Raw genomic sequence first — 21,131 nt, forward strand, 5'->3', positions numbered from 1 at the left:
AATGTGGCTCAGTGGAAAGACCAATACAGTAGGGGATGGAAGATTTGGGATCTGATCCCAGCTCAGACAACACTTAGAAATGCAAGTATGAATTAGTGCCAAATCTGACTTTTGGGGAAAAAATTGACTCTCTCTGAGTCTTAGTTTCTTCTTCTGTAAAGTGGGGCCAATATTATGTACTCTCCAGGTCTCAGATTTTGCTGTGGGGATCCAGTGAGGTAATGGTCTTACATTGAAAATACAAAATGTTCTATGCACATTAGATGACATGACTTAGAATTGTTGGGTCCCTATATGGATTTTTTTAATATCTATCTTACAATTTCTTTATCCTTTCATCCATTGATGGACAGTTAGGTTGTTTTTGTGTCTTGGCTATTGTAAATAATGGTGCAATGAACCTGTGGGTGCAAATACCTTTTTAAGTTAGTGTTTTCATTTTTTTCAGATAAATGCCCCAAAGTGGAATAGTTCTGTTTTTAATTTTTTGAGGAACTCTGTACTGTTTTCCATAGTGGCTGCACCAGTTTACATTCTCACCAGCAGTGTGTGGGGTTTCCTTTTCTCTACGTCCTTGCCAATACTTGTTATATCTTATCTTTTTGATAATAACCAGCCTAACAGGTGTAAGGTAATATCTCATTGTAGTTTTGATTTGCATTTCCCTGATGATGAGTGATGTTGAGCATCTTTTCATGTGTCTGTTGGCCACCTATATGTCTTCTTTGGAAAAAGGTCTCTGGGAAAATCTTCTACCCATTTTTTAATTGGATTGTTTGTTTTTATGTTATTTAGTTGTAGTTCTTTATATATTTTGGATATTAGCCTCTATCAAATACGTGTTTGCAAGTACTGTCTCCCATTCAGTAGGTTGCTTTTTCATTCTGTTGATGGTTTCCTTGCTGTGCACAAGCTTTTTAGTCTGATGTAGTCCCACTCAACTTATTTCTGCTTTTGTTGCTTTTGCTTTTGGTGTGATATTAAAACAAAACAAAACAAAACTCATTGCCAAGACCTGTGTCAAAGGGTTTACCACTTGTGTTTCCTTCTGGGGATTTTATGGTTTCAGGTCTTAGGTTCATTAAGTCTTTAATCCATTTTGAGTTAATTTTTGTACATGATGTAAGATAATGGTCCAGTTTCATTCTTTTCCATGCAGTTTTCTAGTTTTCTCAAAACCATTTATTGAAGAGACTATGCTTTCTTCATTATCTCTTTTTGGCTGCTTTGTTATAAATTAATTGATCATATATGGCTGGGTTTGTTTCTGGGCTCTCTATTTTGTTTCACTGATGCATCTATTTTTATGCCAGTACCACACTGTTTTACTCACTATAGCTTTGTGATATGGTTTGAAATCAGGAAGTATGATGCCTCCAGCTTTGTTCTTTTTTCTCCAGATTGCTTTGACTATTTGCTTTTTGTGGGGTGTGTGTGTGTGTGTGTGTGTGTGTGTGTGTTCTTGGTGGTCGCATACAAATGATAGGATTGAAAAATGCCATTGGGGGGCGCCTGGGTGGCTCGGTCGGTTGGGTGTCTGACTTCAGCTCTGGTCGCGATCTCACGGCTCGTGAGTTCGAGCCCCGTGTCGGGATCTGCGCTGACAGCTCGGAGCCCGGAGCCTTCTTCGGATTCTGTGTCTCCGTCTCTCTCTCTCCCCTCCTCTGCTCATGCTCTGCCTCTCTCTGTCTCAAAAATAAATAAACATTAAAAAAAATTAAAAAAAAAAGAAAAATGCCATTGGAATTTCAATTGGAATTGTAATAAATCTGTACATTGCTTTGGATAATGTGGACATTTTAACAATTGATTCTTCCAATCCATGGGTCCAGAATATCTTTCCATTTATTTGTGTTCCCTCTGGTTTTTCATTAATGGTTTGTAGGTTTTAATATAAGATTACTCGCCTTAGTTAAATTTGTTCCTAGGTATTTTCTTCTTCTGATGCAATTGTAAATGGAATTGTTTTCTTTATTTTTCTAATAATTTTTTATTAGTGTGTAGAAATGCAGCAGATTTTTGTCTATTGATTTTTATATCCTGCAACTTTACTGAATTTGTTTTTTAGTGCTAATGGTTTTTTGATGGGGACTTTAGAGTTTTCTGTATATAATATCGTGTCATCTGCAAATAGTGACAGTTTTGTTCTTCCTTTACAATTTGAATGCCTTTAATTTCTTTTTCTGGCCTAGTTGCTCTGGCTAGGATTTTCAATAACTATGTTGAATAGAAGTGGCAAGAGTGGACATTCTCCTCTTGTTCCTGATCTCAGAGGAAAGGCATTCAGCTTTTCATTGTTGAGTATGATGTTGGCTGTGGGCTTGCCATATATGGCTTTTATTATGCTGAGATACATTCCTTCTATACCTACTTTATTGAGATATTTTTATTATAAATAGATTCTGAACTTTGTCACGTGTTTTTTCTGTCTATTGAGATGAAAGTATGATTTTTATTCTTCATTCTGTTAATGTGGTATATCATATCAGCTGATTTGCGGATGTTGAATTGTCCTTACATCGCTGAAGTGATTCTACCTGATCATGGTGTGTGGTCTTTTTGATATACTGTTGAATTTCGTTTGTTAATATTTGTCAAGGATTTTTGCATATGTGTTCATCAGGGATATTAGCCTGTAATTTTCTTTTCTAATGGCATCCTTGTTTGATTTTGGTATCAGGGTAATGCTGGGCCCATGAGTTTGGAAGAGTTGCTTCCTCTTCTATATTTTGTAAGAGTTGGAGAAAGATTGGTATTAATTTTTCTTTTAATGGTTGGTAGAATTCACTAGTGAAGCTAGCTGGTCCTGGACTTTTCTTTTTTGGAAGTTTTAAATTACTGGTTCAATCTCCTAACTAGTATTGATCTCTTTAGATTTTTCTATTTTATCATGATTCAGTCTTGGTAGGTTTGTAATGTGTTTATGTAATATGTAATATGTTTCTTGAATTTATTCATTTCTTCTAGGATGTCCCATTTATTACTATAATTGTTCATAGTAGTCTTTTATGATCTTTTGTATTTCTGTGGTGTCAGTTGTTGATGTCTTCTCTTTTGTTTCTGATTTTGTTTGAGTTGTCATTTTACTTGGTGAGTTTAGCTAAAGGTTTGTCAGTTTATCTTTACAAAGAAACAGCTATTAGTGACATTGATGTTTTCTATTGTCTTTTTAGTCTCTATTTCATTTATCTCTGCTCTAATCTTTGTTATTTTCTTCCCGTATGGATGGTGTTCTCCTGTGCCTTAGATCTTAGCAGAGTTACAGAGTGAAAGCTTTGTTTCTTTCTCTCAGAGAGGTGTAGTCCTGGTGGGGAACACTGAATGTGCATGTGGGGGTTAGTCATGGAAGAATGCTATGGGAATTTAGGCCAGGGGAAGTTCACTCTGCCCAGGGAAGACTTTATGAAGTGCATGGCATAGTGAATTAATTAGATTTTAAAGGATGTGGTATTCAAATGGAGCAAGAATTGTTCACTTTGTGGAAACTTACCTTTGCTTTTAAAAGGAAACTCAGCTAAGTACCTAGGGTCACCATATGCCTTCTAAAAAGTACTTATGGACTGTCTTGAAATGTGGAACTGGAGAGTATTTCTCTGCTGTTCAGAGGGTTGAGGGGCGCCTGGGTGGCTCAGTCGGTTGAGCGTCCGACTTCGGCTCAGGTCATGATCTCGCAGTTCATGAGTTTGAGCCCTGCATCGGGCTCTGTGCTGACAGCTCAGAGCCTGGAGTCTGCTTCAGATTCAGTGTCTCTCTCTCTCTCTGCCCCTTCCCCGCTCATGCTCTGCCTCTCTCTATGTCTCAAAAATGAATAAATGTTAAAAAAAAAAATTAAAAAAAAAAAAGAGGGTTGAGGTGTTTTTATGCTGTCTCATCTTCTCCAGTGGTGTTTGGCCTATTCTACCTTTCTCAGAATATAAACCTGAAAGGAGGGAATCTTCTCCTGAAACCTTTAGGTTGGCACTATCATTATTCTTAGGTTGGTTAGCATTCTGTTTTTTCCTCCTTAAATGAACACCAAAGAACACTAATTCAGAATTTTAAAGATTACCAAATCTTATGGATAAAAGTAGCATTGGGGGCGCCTGGGTGGCGCAGTCGGTTGAGCGTCCGACTTCAGCCAGGTCACGATCTCGCGGTCCGTGAGTTCGAGCCCCGCGTCGGGCTCTGGGCTGATAGCTCGGAGCCTGGAGCCTGTTTCCGATTCTGTGTCTTCCTCTCTCTCTGCCCCTCCCCCGTTCATGCTCTGTCTCTCTCTGTCCCAAAAATAAATAAACGTTGAAAAAAAATTAAAAAAAAAAAAAAGTAGCATTGGTGGTTGCAAGTACTCAGCTGAAATTAAAGGAGTTATCAGTCTTGCTCTGGGAAACAAGGTGACCAATCAACTTGTTTCAGAAAAACTACCTCTCCCATTCCAGTGATTAGTTAATAAAATTATTCCTGACAGTGGCAGGCCAAGAAGCTCAGGCAGTTACATATTTAGAGACAGAGAACACATTGTCCAAAGATCTCAGAAGAGCCTTTGCAAACACACAGAAAGGATTTAGAACAATTTGCATAAATCTCCCTGTGGATAGTGCCATGGCCCCGGTATTAGGGTGGTTCCAGGAACCCCTCCTTGGCTGTATCATGGGGTGACGCTGTGCTTGGTGAGAATTCAGTCTCATGACGGTTTTTGCCAGCAGGATTGGGTGATGGGACACTGAATAAGCCCACTGTTTGGTTCCACATAAGGACTCTTTTGTGTTAGCCTGGGGTAGCCATATTCAAGTTTGTCTTGCTTTTTCCCCACTAATGTTTTTGGACTTTGTGGGCTGGGGAATTAAGCACAACACCTATTCTGAGCTAATCTGTCAGATTTTGTTCTTGAAAGGTAACCGTAGCCCCTTGTATTTCGAGAATGTGGAGAATAATAGTCATACCTTTGGAGACTTCTGACTTCTGAAATTAAAAGTCGGGGAAAGGAGGAGAGCTCACATGGCATGCCCAGATAGGCGTTCATGCGTATTCCTGGCGGAACTGTGGGAAGTAATTCCCTTGGTTGTTAATATGATTTGCCTTGATCACTAACTTCCTTAAGAACTATGTTCTCTTGCATAGTTAACAAACAAGTTGTACTTTGATATTTAATATTCCTCTATGAAAGGGTATGGGTCACTTTGGTGTGTAGTTTAAAAAATGCCAGGTGATTCCAAATCTGTTTCAGCTTTTCTTTTTTTCTACTTATTTTTTGGAAAAAATGATACTCATTAGACCACATATTAAGAGCTTTACTGGTTTCTTGCACAGCCTGTTATCATTCTAGAAGCCACATAAGGAGTCCAATTTAAAATCCAGGGAGCAGTTTATGCACTGGGGAAATTTGGTGCTCTAACTACAAAAATGAAATCCACTAATTTCTAACCTGGAGTTTATTTTCTTTCAGTCTGCTAGCCTGATGTCTCAGCTTTGTTCTAATAATATAAACATTTTTATGTTTATTTATAGGTGGTTTTAACCAAGAGAGCAGATCCAGCTGAGCTTAGAACAATATTTTTGAAGGTCAGTATAAAAGAATCTATTTTGTTTCTTATTTGATTTGTGTTCTCAAATTTTTAAAGATTATTTTCAAACAGCTCTTTATTTCATTGTTATATTTTTTGAAAAAATCCCCAAAGGTATCTTTACATAAGACTTAGGAAAGAGATCTGTTACAATTATATGTATTTTTTGAAATGCATCAGAAACTAGTAGGTGATTGTTTGTGATGGTAATATGGTTTACATTTTAATTCCTTTTCTCTCATATGGTGTCAGATACTGGAAAGGAGTTGCTGGGGCATTTAGTCTTACGACTCATTTACCTTTCCAGGATTCACCTGTGTGGTTTGATGATCATGCTTTTTCTCCTAAGATGTTTAAAGCTCTTTGTAAAATTCCCATGATCCTTCATCTATCCGGAGACAACTACCCTTGCCTCTCTTTGTAGAAACCCATTGTTGTCACCCTCATTGTCATTACCCTCATTTAATTGCAACTGTAGTGCCAGGTGAGGAGCCCTCGGTGTGAGTAACAGTACATATTAGATCACAACAGATATCACATATTTCCTTGGTGTCTTACATTTCCCCTCGGTTGTGACATTGGGGAGTGAATGAATGATACTCTAATTAAAAGTCTACCTCGGGTCCCAGACGGTGAACCACATGTAATGTTACTCACCTGGAATTAAAGGACTCAGAAAAGGACACTTTTATAAAGATCATTTTAAAAGCATATATGTGAGCCTTTTCTAAACGTGATGGAAAACCAGCTGTGCTGTACAGACAGAGGACCAGGGCTTCAAATGAGAAACTTGACTGTCTGTCATGTCCCAGATAATATGGCTCAGAAAGTTACCAATGCTGTGAGCATCACTTTCCTCATCAAATTGTGTTACTATTAAAAAATACCAAGAAATCAGAGAATTTGAACACTGACAGGGTTATCTGGTGTTAAGGAATTGTTACTGATTGATTTTTAGGCCGGATGATGGTATTCTTATTGCGAGAGCTATAAAGAGTTTTTTTTCTCTTAGAGATACACACTGAAGTATTTACAGATGAGATTATGATGTCTGAGATTTGCTTTTAAATCGTCCAGTTTTGGTGAACTATGGTTGGTGTGGTGATGGTTTTTGAAACTGGTAGATGGATCATTACGTTTCTTACCCTGTTTTCTCTATATTGTACATGTGTGAGCATTTTCATAACAAGTTACAAAAATTTTTAAAGATTCAGTGAAAAAACTTGGATGAAAGTGCCCAGCACCTGATTTGCATTAGATACTGATTCAGTAAATGCTTGAAATTAAATGATTCAAACACGAGAGAGAGAGGCTTCAAAAGGAAATGGTTAAAAATATGAGCAGTTTTTGGGGGAGGAAACGGGATAGATTTGTGAGGAGGTTTGGATTATGTGTAAGAAAGTAGAGTTGTTTATAAATTTGGTTTTAGCCCAAGAGGACAACACTGTGTAGAGATTCTAAGGTAGAAAAGGATTCTAGAGAATGAAAGGACAGGAAACAGAAATGCTTTGTTTCTCACCTTGGCCTAGTTGTTGCTCTGCATTCGGGGCCCACCATAATTGGGATGAGGTGTGTATGAGGGAACCATAGACATTGTTAGTATGTATATTTAAGGTCTATATTATAAAACTCTTACGATGTAATTCAGGAAGACCTCTTGCAGGAGAAGAGCACGTGAGCGGGCTGCCAGAGAGCCTAGAAAAATGGATAAAGCTCATTAACTTGACCTGGCAAAGTCATAATCATTCTTTGAACTCTATTACTTCGGTTTAGCAATAGTTGTGGGCACCCTTCTGACAGGAAATGGGGACAGCTCAGAGTGTCTTAATAGGTGGCGCATCGTGGATACCTACTGGTCTTTTGGCACGATTTGGTGGAAAGGCTCCAGGTAAAAGCTACGTCTACCTTTTGAGGCCACATGGCAGCTGGCGAGGTTAGTTTAAGATCCTACTCTGGAACAACGTGTCTTTTCCAGCTGCTCAATGTCAACAGCAGGCAGGTCTATGGTGGAGGCAAATATTGGTCAGGGAGACCAAAGGAGGGTAGGAATTGCATGCAGAGTTCTGGAGAGTCACCTGTGAGATTTCTGTGGATGTGGGTCTGAGGGCTGGGGTGGAGTCTTTGGGACCAGCTAGGGAAGTGCTGTCTTCTCTTGGGGTGGCTAAGACAACGTAGCTTTTGAGTGAGAGTGTGGCTTTGAGTCCAAGGGGACGATGGGGCCAGGAAGGGGGGCAGGGGCTGTCTGTGAAGAAAACAGCGATCAGCAGTTTCTGGAAGGGATTGTGGATCTGGCAGAGGTTCAGGTGATCTCATAGGGCCTGGGCAGTGTAGTACCAACACAAATCCACCTTGGCTCAGCATGCGGGGGATCTCTTGTTTACCATCTGGCACAGATGGTGCTGTGGTGGGAGGAGAATAGGGATCGGGCTTGTGGGGGCTGTGCCAGGCACGTCTCCACTGTGGCTGGTCTTTCTAGTTATGTATGGATCAGCAGTAAGCACTCTATAAACCTAACTACTTTGCTGACTCTCTGTGACTTTTTCCTGACTTTTCTTCCTAACAAATACCCTACCTTTTGTGTATTAAACTAGTTAGAAGGTGCTTCTGTAGGGGCGCCTGGGTGGCTCAGTTGGTTAAGCGACCGACTTTGGCTCAGGTCATGATCTCGCAGTTTGTAGGTTCAAGCCCCATGTTGGGCTCCGTGCTGACAGCTCAGAGCCTGGAGCCTACTTCAGATTCTAGGTCTCCCCCTCTCTCTACCCCTCCCCTGCTCGTGCTCTGTGTCTCTCTGTCTCTCAATAATAAATGAATGTTAAAAAAAAAAGAAAAAGAAGATGCTTCTGTAGCTTGGGGGAAGTAGACCTCTGGACCAGATGTGCCAATAGCAGGGAGTTGGCAACTGCGGAGGTCAGAGAGAGCCAGAGGATCTGGGAGAGATAAGGAAAGCGGGGTCCTGGAGGACTGCACTGGGCCCAATTCTGACTTATTTTGTTTTATCCTTAAGAACGATTCAAATCAATGCCACTTTCTTCTTTCTTTTTTGGGGGGGGGAGTTGCTTTCTGTGTGTTAAGTACAGTGTTAAGCGTTGGGGATATAAAGATGCATAATTCATGGCCCCTGCCGTTTACTGTTTCACTGTGTGTGAGTGTAGAAAAAAGCCATAACATGGTTGATAAGCATTATATGGCCTTAATTAGTAGGAAGCTGATGTGGGGCTAATTACATCTTGCTAGCAAGGGTCATTGAAGTTACAGAGAGGTTGTGGTGTCTCAGCTGGGCTAGACAATGAGTAGGTACTTATCAGATGGAGGAGGTAGTGGAGGGTTGTGGGGCAGAGGAAGACTGTTCTGGGCAGAGGAAACAGCAGGTGTGAAACAAAGGTTTCACTCAAAGTTCTGTGAGAGTGCCAGGTGGGGGGGTGGGCTACAGCACAGGCCCCTGGGCAGTGCACTGGGATGGTGGGTAGGACGGGACTTGGTATAGGGCACTCCTAGCCCGAGGCATTTATTATGCAGCCTGTTCTGGTGATAAGTGGGTGGTAACATTTTGTCTGGGTGTGGAAGTTGAAGTCTAGGTGTGCTCAGTTTTGCTTCTAACCTAAATGTTGACATGTGTTTTTTGCCTGCCTGACACTTCTGGTGCTCCTTCGTGTTAATTTGGACAGATGCACTGAGTGCTTACAGTTTAAATAAAGCTCCCAGAAACTTTGCAGTGAGTAGGATGTGCAAAATAAGTATAAGCTGGGACCATGTCTTCAAGGAGATCAGCTTGTATACAAGAGGCCAGATTTACAGGCATGCAGCAGGTAAGAAAGAATGTAGGTTGACCTACAGGTATGTGGTTTAAAAATGCCACAGGAAATGGAGAGAATGGTCCCTATGGTGGGGAGTGGTCAGAGGAGGCTCCTTGGAAAGGGAACTTGGGGAGCCCCGGGATGAGTGGGGCTGGAGAGGCAGGGAGGAGGGCAGGTGGGAGTTCCAGGGGAGAGGGCCACATTTGACAGAAGCCTGGAAATGGGTTTGGGAGCAGACAGCCTCTCCAGGTTGAAGGATTCTTGCTCCTTCTTCAAATGTTTATTTAAATTCAGCCTTGTGCCAGGGAGTCTGCCAAGCATTACAGGGTGTGGGTGACAAAATTAGAAAGATAATTGGGAATTTGGCGTGTCTGCTGAACAATAGGAAGCCATCGGAGGTTTTCCGAGTCATCCAGTGACACTGGCAGGATGGGTTTGAGATTTGGTTGGTAGTGCAGGCCCGTGAGTTTGGCAGTGTTGGGTGCAACCCTGGTGTGAGGCCCTAAAGACTTGATTGGGGTTGTGGCAGCAGGGGAAATGGCGAGTGGGCAAGGTAAAGACATTTTGAAGGACTGCTTGATGAAAATGGTCTTGTGTGGTGAGAGGGAACAGGGGATAAATATGACCATTGGATATACCGTCTGGGTGAGAGAGGTGCCAGTCATTAAGAATGGGGAAATTGAGAAGGAAACCATTAGCTCAAGGGAGACCAAAGCGGGTGATACCTAGCGTTTACAAGTACAGAGGTGGACGTAGCTGAATGCCTGTAGTGTAAGATGTGGGTAAAGGGACTAGACAAGGGGAATAGGCCATATTACAGTTTGTAATAATAATACATAGTGGGTTGCACTCGGGTTTTTATAATGATTCTTTGTCAACAAAACATGTGTATTTAAAATTTGTGTTAACAAAATTGGAAAAACTTCTTTTTTGAAAACTATTGAAGTGAAAACCTTTATATTCATTGACGAAAATTGAAAAAGCACAAGTGTGTAAAGAAAAGTAACTTGTGTTCCACCCAATAGATACAATCTATGTTTATATATAAGTGTGTATTTTATATACCTATCTCTGTGTATGTATGTAAATCTTTTTTTCCTTAACAGGAGAAAAAAATACCGTTTTATCCAGTTTTCCTCCTCACCTGATGCGTTAGGAAACCCTTTTCCTGTCATTGATCGCATTTCTACAGTATTTTTAGTGTTGTGTGCTGTTCCACATACAGTGGTTTTACTCTCGCTCATCTAGCGGCTTCCTGTTATTGAAGGCTTAGTTGTCTTGTCTCCTGTGCTAGCAGTAATGCTAGTTCAATACTCTTGAACCTGCATTTTTGCATATAACTTGTGTATGTTTAATCATATTAAAACTTAAAAAAAATTGTAAGGAAGAGAGGCTTCAGGTCACTTGTAAAATCTGTTCCCAAAGAAGAATCCGTGGTAGCTGCAAAGTCCACTCCCCTGACAGGGGCCCCTCTGTTCCCTGCTGCAGGAGCAGTGGAGCACCTTTGTCAATATATTCTTATTATGATCGGTCTGTCCATCAATTGAAGGAACAACCTTTGATATTTTTACTATAATCACCAAGCAGACTACTCCAGCCTCGGTGATGAGCTGGTTTTGCAAACTGAAGGAAACTGTTTTCTGTAACATGTTCTTACATTTACAAAATTATTTATCACTTCCAAAAAATGGGGCAGAAAATATCTCAATGATTTTCTTTTTTTTTTTAATGAAAACTATTGAGGTATGAATCAAGTACACAAATCATGAATGTACCGCTCCATTAACATTCACGAAGGGAGCACACCTATGGAACCAGCACCCCAGGAGCCATCCGATGCCCCTTCCAGTCACTACGCACCCCTCCTAAGGGTAACCAGTTGTTTGGCTTTCAACTTTATGTAAATGGAATCATACACCATGTTTTCTTGTGTCTCATTTCTTTTGCTCTTGCTCTAGTTGTTCAGATTCATCCTCGTTGTGTGTGGTTGTTTATTTTCATTGCTGCATTATATGCCATTGTGTGACTGTCCTACAGTAGTTCATTTACATATCCTACCGTTGGTTGACATTTGAGTTATTTTTCATCTTTTTGCTATCCAAAATAATGCTTCCGTGGACATTAAAATGCTAAAGTACGTTTTTATTCTTTCTATATATGTGTATACATATGTGTGTATGTACATATACATAAACACCACATATGTATATATACACACGTTTCTTTTAGACATACTTGTGATCAAAATTGCTATTTCTATGGTTGTCTGTTCAGTTAGAGTACATATTCCCAAGCAGCATTCTAAAGTGGTTTAACAAGTTTACTCTTATAACACCAGTGTATGAGAATTGCATTTGCTCCACATTTTTGCCAACACTTGTTATTACTTTTTAATTATCCTGTGTATGAGTTAGAGGTATGGCATTGTCATTTTATTTCGCACTTTCAGTAGAATTTTTTTTAGGGGTCAGCAGCTTGACAATGATTCTAAAGGTCATTTCGGGGAAAACCAAAGAGTGATCATGGCCCAGAAAATTCCCAGGACGGAAGTAGTGCGTGCCTTCATTCGACAGATATTTATTGAACATGTTTCACTCTCTGTCTGCCACCAGTCCGAGATGTTGAGGATGCTGCGGTGAGAAAGGCAGGAGAAAATCTTGCCCTGACAGAGCTTTCCCTCTAATTGTAGCAATTAAGATGCATGTAATCATGCAAGGATTCCTGGTGCAGGGATGACAAGAACTGTCAGCCCGTCCGGCATTCCTTCCTGGAATTTGGCAGCCACCTCGGAGGAGAGCCTCTTTCTACCTTAGGGAGCCATTCATTGCCAACTGGTCAGAAATGGTGTTGAAGATGGACTTACTTGCCAAGCTGTTCCCTGATGACCATATGATAATCAGTATGTGTTGAACATGTCATAAGAATGATTTCATTTGTGCTCCTGGGACAACCGAGAAATTAAGTGGGGAAAACTAAAGTTGAAGGATCCTGACCTCAAACCACGTGAAAAATCAAGTACCAATGTATTGAAACTTAAGAGATAAACCTACTTGAAAAAAGCCCAGAGAAAATATGGGTGAATATTAGTCTTGAGATGAGGAAGGCCTAGTTTCTAGACTTAGAAGTAATAGAAGGAATTGCAAAGGTGGAAAAAAATCTGTAGGCTCAATTATATAAAAATACCAAACTGGAAAAATGTTTGCAACAAATCTGAGAGACAAAGGACGGGAGAAAGGGCATGGTCCAGCACTGCTGGTGGGAGTATAAATTGGTACAATCTTTTCTGGAGAGCAGTGTGATAATAAATATCAAGAGCCTTCAAGTTCCTCTCCTTTGACTCAACAATTTCTCTTCCAGAAGTCTACCCTTTGAAGATTGTTAGGAATTCGGATAATTGTTATGTGCGAAGCCAGTTACCTTAGCTTTATTTAGAAATAACCTAAACATCTACTGGTGGGAGAAGAGTGAAATTGCATTTTAAATAAATTAATTATTCACCACTATGAGCAAACATAGGTATAAGTCTAAATCATAGGATCGCTATAATAATTAGCAGCAACATTCCCTTTATATTTCTTATCCTTTTTTGCCTCAGGAAAATCAAAATCTAATTCTTCTGCATTTCCAAAAAGCCATTTCAATGCTAACTGAAGAATACTGGGATTCTTGGACCATTTTTGAGCTTTTCTTTTGTACCATGCTAGAAAATGTTCAAACTGATAATACAGAACATTTATAAAGTGCTTATTGTGTGTAGCACATTGTGCTAAGTACATTACATGATTATTCATTTATTTCTAGCATCAACTTTATGAAGCAGGTAATGTTGTTACCCCCATTTCATAGGTCAGGAGCTAGAGACCCAGAAAGCTTTACTTCCCTGAGGTCGTACAGGTGGCAAGAGGTAGAAGCAGAGCTCGGTGCAGGCTCAGCTCAGGCCTGAGGGACTCCAAAGCTTGTTACTGAGTATCTAAGCAAGAGTTTATCCTGCATTGGAATTAAAATGTAGAAATAACAAGGACTTTTAAAAACAATTTTTATATTTATTTATTTTGAGGGGCGGAGAGAGGGAGAGGGAGAGAGAGAGAAGGAGAGAGAGAGACTCCCAAGCAGGCTCCTCGTTGTCAGCACATCGGCTCAATTGAGCACATGGGCTCAATCCCATGAATGGGGAGATCATGACCTGAGCCTAAATCAAGAGTTGGTCACTTAACTGACTGAGCCACCCAGGTGCCCAGAAACGGTTTTAACGGGACTTGCTGCTGGAGCTGCAGAGGGAGTGGAGGTGCTGTCATCAGCACTTCACGCCACTGTGCTCCCCACATCGTCCATTGTGGTTCCTGTCACCCATCCAGCCTTGTTCTTCCTGTAGCTCACAGTCCTCACTCCCCCACCCCCAAATCACTCTTCTGTCCCCAGGATCAAGAGGTCCTCTCCTGCTCCATAAGGATACCATATGATCCCATGTTGTTTCTCAGCACTTCCCACGGCCCGAGGGACTCCACGGAACAGGAATGAGCAGGTTCCTGCTTTCAGGAGTTGGACTGTGTCGCCAAGGCAAGAGGAACACTGTGAACAGGCATTGGGTGCCACCTGTCTCTCGTTGACCACTTCCACTCTAGAGCACCCTTTCACATATTCTTCTGTGAAATCCCACAGGAAACCATGCAGTTCATAGTTTGCTTTCTAGTTTAGCCTGTTTGTCCTCCTTTCCTGCATTATTGATTTCCTTGAAACAGGAATAGGGGCAAAAGAATGAGGTCGTTTCCATCCATGATTTTATAATTAATTGTGTTTTTTTTTTTTTTCTATGTCCTTGCCAAAAACAAGATGTAATTTGTTTTTCCAAATTTCTGTAAGCCAGAAATTTTCATTCTCATTCTCAGCACTGATGACGTTTGGGGCTGGATCACTCTGGTGTAAGGGGTCACCCTGTGCCTTGTAGATGTTCAGCAGCCTCCCTGACCTCTACAACTAGATGCTAGGAGCATCCCTCCCCCCTGGTTATGACAGTCATAATTTGTCATCAGACACTGTCAGATGTTCCCCTGTGAAGAAAAATAGAAACGATGGAGGGAGTACCAAGCTAGAGAACACCCTCCCCGTCTCCTGCCCACCAAAGACAGGTGACATATAGAAAAGACTGGTCCTCATAGGTGGACTTGGATATTAGGGGACATTGGTGTTTGTAAGCTGGACAGTCAAGCTAACCTGCCCTCAGTTGAGAACCACTGTTATGAACCTAAATCTTGGCAGACTTCATGTGTTTTTGTTTTTTCTATGAAGTGTTGGGAAATAACTGTCCTTGGGAAGAGTAGATTATCTTATCTGATGTTTTATCCTTTGAATATTTTCAGCTTTTTCAAATATTGATCTCATGATTATATGCTTTTGAGGGTAAAATATCTTTTCTCTTTTTTCCTATACAGTATGCAAGCATTGAAAAAAATGGTGAATTTTTTATGTCTCCCAATGACTTCGTCACTCGATATTTGAACATTTTTGGAGAAAGCCAGCCTAATCCAAAGACTGTGGAACTTTTAAGTGGTGTAGTGGATCAGACCAAAGATGGGTATGTTGGTCATTTTATTTATTTTTTTGTTCAACAGAGCTTTCTGTTGTTTTAAAGATTAAGAAGTCACTGAATACCTTCCCATCTCTTAAAAGCATTTTCTCTACCTAGTAGAATTAATTCATTATTTTAGAAATAATACCTTTAACATTTCCTTTAAAGTCCTTATCACAATTGACGATTCTGTGTGTGTATTTTTTTTTTTTTTTGACGGTAAAGTGGCTTATAGTTCCAGAGACTTTTTAAGAAAAAAATTTTTTTTTAATGTTTGTTTTTTTTTGAGACAGAGAGAGACACAGCATGAGCAGGGAAGGGGCAGAGAGAGAGGGAGACACAGAATGTGAAGCAGGCTCCAGGCTCTGAGCTGTCAGCACAGAGCCCGATGCAGGGCTTGAACTCCCGAACTGTGAGATCATGACCTGAGCTGAAGTTGGACGCTTAACCGACCAAGCCACCCAGGCACCCCCCAGAGACTTTTCTTTTAACATTTGTTTATTTTTGAGAGACAGAGAGAGAGTGAGTGGGGGAGGGGCAGAGAGAGAGGGAGACAGAATCTGAAGCAGGCTCCAGGCTCTGAGCTACCAGCACAGAGCCCAACGCGGGGCTCAAACCCAGGAACCATGAGATCATGACCTGAGCTGAAGTCAGATGCTTAACCAACAGAGCCACTCAGGCGCCCCTATAGTCCCAGAGACTTACTATAGTTGATGACTGGTGTGAGATATACCAGAGTGTTTGTATGTATACTGGTATTTTTCAAGGGAACTGTAAAAATTGTGAGTAAATGTAAAACATAGCTCTATGAACATAACTTTTCTATGATCTTTCCCTCTGCTCAAATAACTTTTGAAATCTTCTGTATGATTAAGTCATATGAATCTAAGAGACAGAATAATAGGATGATTCCAAATCTCCAAGAAAGGGATTCTACCCAAGCTGGAAGAAAGAGACAGACCATCTAAAATTAAATGATTCTTTGCAAAAGGCCTTTGGGTTTTTTTTCCCCCTACCAGTGTTCTCACATTTTAAAAATGAGCTTTTCCTGATTTTGCTTAAGATTGCAGTTGGCATTTACCATTAGGTGAAGAATTTTGGGCTCCAAACTCTTACTAATACAAATAACAACATCCCCCAAGAGCCACATATTTTTTTTAATATGAAATTTATTGTCAAGTTGGTTTCCATACAACACCCAGTGCTCATCCCAAAGGTGCCCTCCTTAATACCCATCACCCACTTTCCCCTCCCTCCCACCCCCCATCAACCCTCAGTTTGTTCTCGGTTTTTAAGAGCCTCTTATGCTTTGGCTGTCTCCCTCTCTAACCTCTTTTTTTTTTTTTTTTTCTTCCCCTCCCCGATAGACTTCTGTTAAGTTTCTCAGGATCCACATAAGAGTGAAAACATATGGTATCTGTCTTTCTCTGTATGGCTTATTTCACTTAACATAACACTCTCCAGTTCCATCCACGTTGCTACAAAGGGTCATATTTCATTCTTTCTCATTGCCACGTAGTATTCCATTGTGTATATAAACCACAATTTCTTTATCCATTCATCAGTTGATGGACATTTAGGCTCTTTCCATAATTTGGCTATTGTTGAGAGTGCTGTTATAAACATTGGGGTACAAGTGCCCCTACGCAACAGCACTCCTGTATCCCTTGAGTAAATTGCTAGCAGTGCTATTGCTGGGTCATAGGGTAGGTCTATTTTTAATTTTCTGAGGAACCTCCACACTGTTTTCCAGACTGGCTGCACCAGTTTGCATTTCCACCAACAGTGCAAGAGGGTTCCCGTTTCTCCACATCCTCTCCAGCATCTATAGTCTCCTGATTTGTTCATTTTAGCCACTCTGACTGGAGTGAGGTGGTATCTGAGTGTAGTTTTGATTTGTATTTCCCTGATGAGGAGTGAAGTTGAGCATCTTTTCATGTGCCTCTTGGCCATCTGGATGTCTTCTTTAGAGAAGTGTCTATTCATGTTTTCAACACACATTTTCTACATACAAATATATGCACACACATAATTTTCTTTTTTGGTTGTGCCATTTGATTATGAATTGCAGACATCATGATAGTTTAGCATCTATCTTTTAAGAATAAGAACGTAGGAGAACAAGAATAAGTAGGAGACCACGTAACTGCCATACCATAATCTTTTAGGAGAATTAACAATAATGTGAAGTATCTTCAAAATTCCAGTCTGTATTCCAGTATACTGGATCTCTCCACCTCCCTCCCACTTCAAACGGCTCATTGTGGTTTTGTTTTGTTTTCTTTTCTTTTTAAATCTAGGATCCAGACAAGGTTCTTGTACTACCTTTATTTGTTTTATCTCTTTTAATCTAGAACAGCCTTCTAATTTTTTTTCATGATATTGGCTTTTAAAACCTGGGCCAGTTGTTTTATTGAAGGTTCCACATTCTGGACTTGCCTGATTGCTTCTTCAGGCCTGGATTCACGTTAAGGGGCAGGTTAGGAGAGATCCTGTACTTTCTGCTGTACCTCGTCAGAAACATGTTGCAGCATCAGTGATGCTAAGTTTGATTGCTTGGTTAGGGTGGCGTCCCCCCAGATTGTATATTTATGATAATTTTTGTTTGTAATTAATGAACAGATACTTTGAGGACATGTGCATATCCTGTTTCTCAGCAACTCTTCATCCACTAGTGTTAGCATCCACAATGATCGTTTCCTGAATCAGGTATCACATTGTGGTGATTTTTCTAATTCGGTCATTTCTCCTATATTTATTGTCTAGCACTCTTTGTTAAGGAAAAGTTTTCTCTCCTCTACCCGTTTTCTTTCTCTCATCTTACCAGTATAATTTCGTGGAAGTTTTCATTTTAAATTCAGTGTATTATAATCTATTATGATTATTCTCTTAGATGCTCAGATTTGGCAAGGGGGGGCCCTTGGGCCTAGCTCCTGTGCCCTCGTCTTTGAGTGCTCTTTGCTTTAGGCAAATCAACCATTCTAGGCTTTGGGTGGATGTTTTCTGCCTCTAATCTGGGAATCACTGTTCTCTTCAAGAAGTCCTGGTTCCTTTAGATTGGGAATGGTGCTTAGAAACTGAGAGCTGGGCACTGGCTTCTTGTTACAAGGTTGTTACTACTTCTCTGTCTTCTCAGTAAAAAGAACAGAGAAATATACTTTAAAAAAATCAAAAGTTCATAATGACATTTCCTATTTAAATTTAACATTACAGGATTTTTTTTTCTTATATTTTTAACTCAGTGAACATTTTGGTTCCTAATTATATTAATATACTTATGGATATTAACTTCTATAATTGTGATACCTTCTAATTTTTTTCCCATCTCTATCACCATTAACATACATGCTTTTCCTATTTACTTTTGTATGTACTCTCCAAAAATAATAGCCTTCGATTCAATGAGATAGAACAATGTGTAATATATGTTGTGCATATATATATATATATATATATATATATTCAAAATCTTATCACAAATCTCAAATGCTGGCTTTGTTTTCCTGGTTTTGCAGATGAGACAGCTGAGGCTCTTAGTGATCAAGCAATTTGCCCCCAAAAGGTGCCCAAGCTTGTCTGGCTTCAAAGACCTTGACCTTTCCAGTGTCTCAAACTGCCTCTTCTCTCATCATCTCATCATCCTCTTTAACTTGACATTTTTTTTCAGATTTTGTATTAACTTAAATCTCAGTTTTTCACTGTGACAGAGAAAATCTTAGATGGCCTCAGTCCATTGCCTTGTGACTTTTTTTTTTTCCCCAGTTGCAGAAACCTGAGTTTCAAAAGGGAAAATAACCATGCATAACCTTTTCTTCCCCACACGGTGGTTTAGAGTCTTTTTTAGTATCTTCTATGATTTGTTAACCTGCATCAATATTTTTCATAATCTGAATGAATATTAATTGCAGTTCTTTTATAATCTTTTAGACTGTATCAATTTCCATATTTCCATATGCTGTTCACATTAACAGTGTTAAATAGCTTCGTAGTCTATGAGATTACATAGCAACCATACTCTATGAAATCATGCCCTTACAGAGTTGTTTCAGTGTCTAGTTTTCCTTTTGTTTAATTAATTCCTTTGAAAGAACTTAGAGCCGTTCCTGGACACAAGGGTAGAAGTATTTTAAGTTTCACCATATGTAGTGTGGTAATTCTTTCCAAAAGCACTGATCATGTTGAAGAACTTGTCCAAACTATTTATGCTTTCTCAGCCAGTAGCACACGGCTGCTGTTTGAGCCGAGACCTGCCTAAGACCCAAGACTGTTCAGATGTTCATGTGCCATTTTCCCTGACCCTGACCCAAGCTCCGCAGTATTTCCTTCACAAATAGGTATAACCATACATCTGTTTTCCATGTAAAACTGTGAATGCCTTCATTTCCCCTTCCTTTGGAAGCATAGCATTTCTCAAGTTCACAAGTCACAAATCATCTTCCCAAATCAACTACTGTTCTTGAAAAAATTACACGGTGAAGCCACGTGCTGGCCCATGGAAGCACAGCACATACACCAAACAAAGGGAAGACACTGGCATGGGCTCCATTTGGCCAGGCTTACTTTGGGTGTAATGACATCTCTTGGCTGGCCAGAGGGATTCTAGTGCATAATCTTTTTCAAACTTGAAAAACTGTTTGTAGATTGGTAACTTTAAGATTTCAAAATAACGGCAGCTGTGCTGACCCAGATGTCATGGTGAATTGAAATAGTCATTTTTAGGTAGATAATGGTCCACCAGCTGTGGTTTCTGGAGTGGATAAGCCAGGTCCTGCATATTTTAATATCTCCAGTGTCTGATCCAGTATCTGGCCTCTGGTTCACAGCAATTTGTTGACCAAATATAAGTAAATCTACTAAGAAGTATTTACTCCCTTAAATTATGAGAGCCCAGGAGTATTGAGGAATGGAAGTTCTAGTTCAAATTCTAGGTTACTCACTGTAGTAGCTGAATAGTGTCCACCTGGAGATGTCAAGTCATAATCCCTAGAATTCGAAATGTGACCTTATTAGGAAAAAAGTGTCTTTGCAGATGTGATTACATTAAGGATCTTGAAGAGAGCACCCTGGCTTATCCATGCCTTAAATGCTGTATTCTTTAAAAAAAAATTTTTTTTTAATGTTTTTATTTTTGAGACAGAGAGAGACAGAGCATGAGCAAGGGAGGGGCAGAGAGAGAGGGAGACACAGAATCCGAAGCAGGCTCCAGGCTCTGAGCTGTCAGCACAGAGCCTGACGTGGTCCTCAAACTCATGGACTGTGAGATCATGACCTGAGCTGAAGTCGGACGCTTAACCGACTGAGCCACCCAGGCGCCCCTGCTGTAAGTATTCTTATAAAAAGTAGGGAGACGTGATACAGACATCAGGGCTACCAGCAGCTGGAAGAGGCAAGGAAGGATTCTCCAGTGAAGAGTCTCCCTTTGGTGGGTGTGCAGCCCTGCTGACACCTTGCTTCTGGACTTCTGGTCCCCAGAACTGTGACGGAATGAATTTCTGTTGTGTGGAGCACCCTAGTCTATGGTAGTTTGTTACAGCAGCCCCAGGAGACTAATACCCTAACACAGCTCTTTTCTCCGTGGTTCAGAAAACCTGTACTTGCAAAGAATATGCGGGGGATGGAAACCAAATAGCCTGATTCTGAGCAGTTTTTTTTTCCAGTAGTAACTTTTGGCTAGATCCCGACATTTTCCAGGCAGAAACCTCTGCTGCAAACCCTCTCTGTGAGGGCATAGTCCCTCTCTGGAGGCTTCACTTATGTATAGGGTTGGGCTGAACTCTAGGCATGGAAGCTTAAACATCTGTGCACTGCTAGAATTTATGGTAAAGGGATTCGGATTTTCTGGAGCACTCTTGGTTTTGATTCAGTGTTTCATTGGGTAGTGACTTGGTCAGACTTGCGTTCTATGAGCTGCTTGCTCATATTCTGTAATGCAGAAGCTGGCATACCAGGAGCACAGAAAATGTAGAGCATAGTGGAGGGAAGTACATAGGAACTTGTACTTCATACTAAGGATTGTAGGCCTTTATTTTGAGAGCAATGAAGAGCCATCAAAGGATAATTTGAGTCTTGGCCTAATGTGCCTGTCTTACAGCCCACATATATTCTCTGATTTCACCTGTCCCCACCTCTCTTCTAATTGCCTGTTGTGTTTAGAGTCCCCAAATTCCATTCTTTTAATAGATTTAATAATGGGTTTAATCAATTTGTGAAATTCCTTGAGAGAGATGATAA

At 40.4% G+C, this 21,131-nt stretch overlaps 1 protein-coding gene across 5 annotated transcripts in view; it reads left to right on the top strand.

Moving 5' to 3' along the window:
* SLC25A13 (solute carrier family 25 member 13) overlaps positions 1-21,131 on the top strand; it is a 186,707-nt gene that overhangs the window by 25,527 nt on the left and 140,049 nt on the right. For 2 of the 5 annotated variants that reach the window (XM_040472601.1, XM_040472602.1), the window contains 2 exons: positions 5,485-5,538; positions 14,764-14,906. In XM_040472601.1, coding sequence (XP_040328535.1) covers positions 5,485-5,538; positions 14,764-14,906 — 197 coding nt within the window. Of the gene's footprint in view, positions 1-5,484; positions 5,539-12,044; positions 12,234-14,763; positions 14,907-21,131 lie in introns of those variants that run through there. The other 3 variants (XM_040472603.1, XM_040472604.1, XM_040472605.1) reach the window with 3 other exon arrangements.

Source organism: Herpailurus yagouaroundi, unplaced genomic scaffold (assembly GCF_014898765.1).
Source record: "Herpailurus yagouaroundi ecotype Mexico unplaced genomic scaffold, PumYag 100, whole genome shotgun sequence".
NCBI classification, from domain to species: Eukaryota; Metazoa; Chordata; class Mammalia; order Carnivora; family Felidae; genus Herpailurus; species Herpailurus yagouaroundi.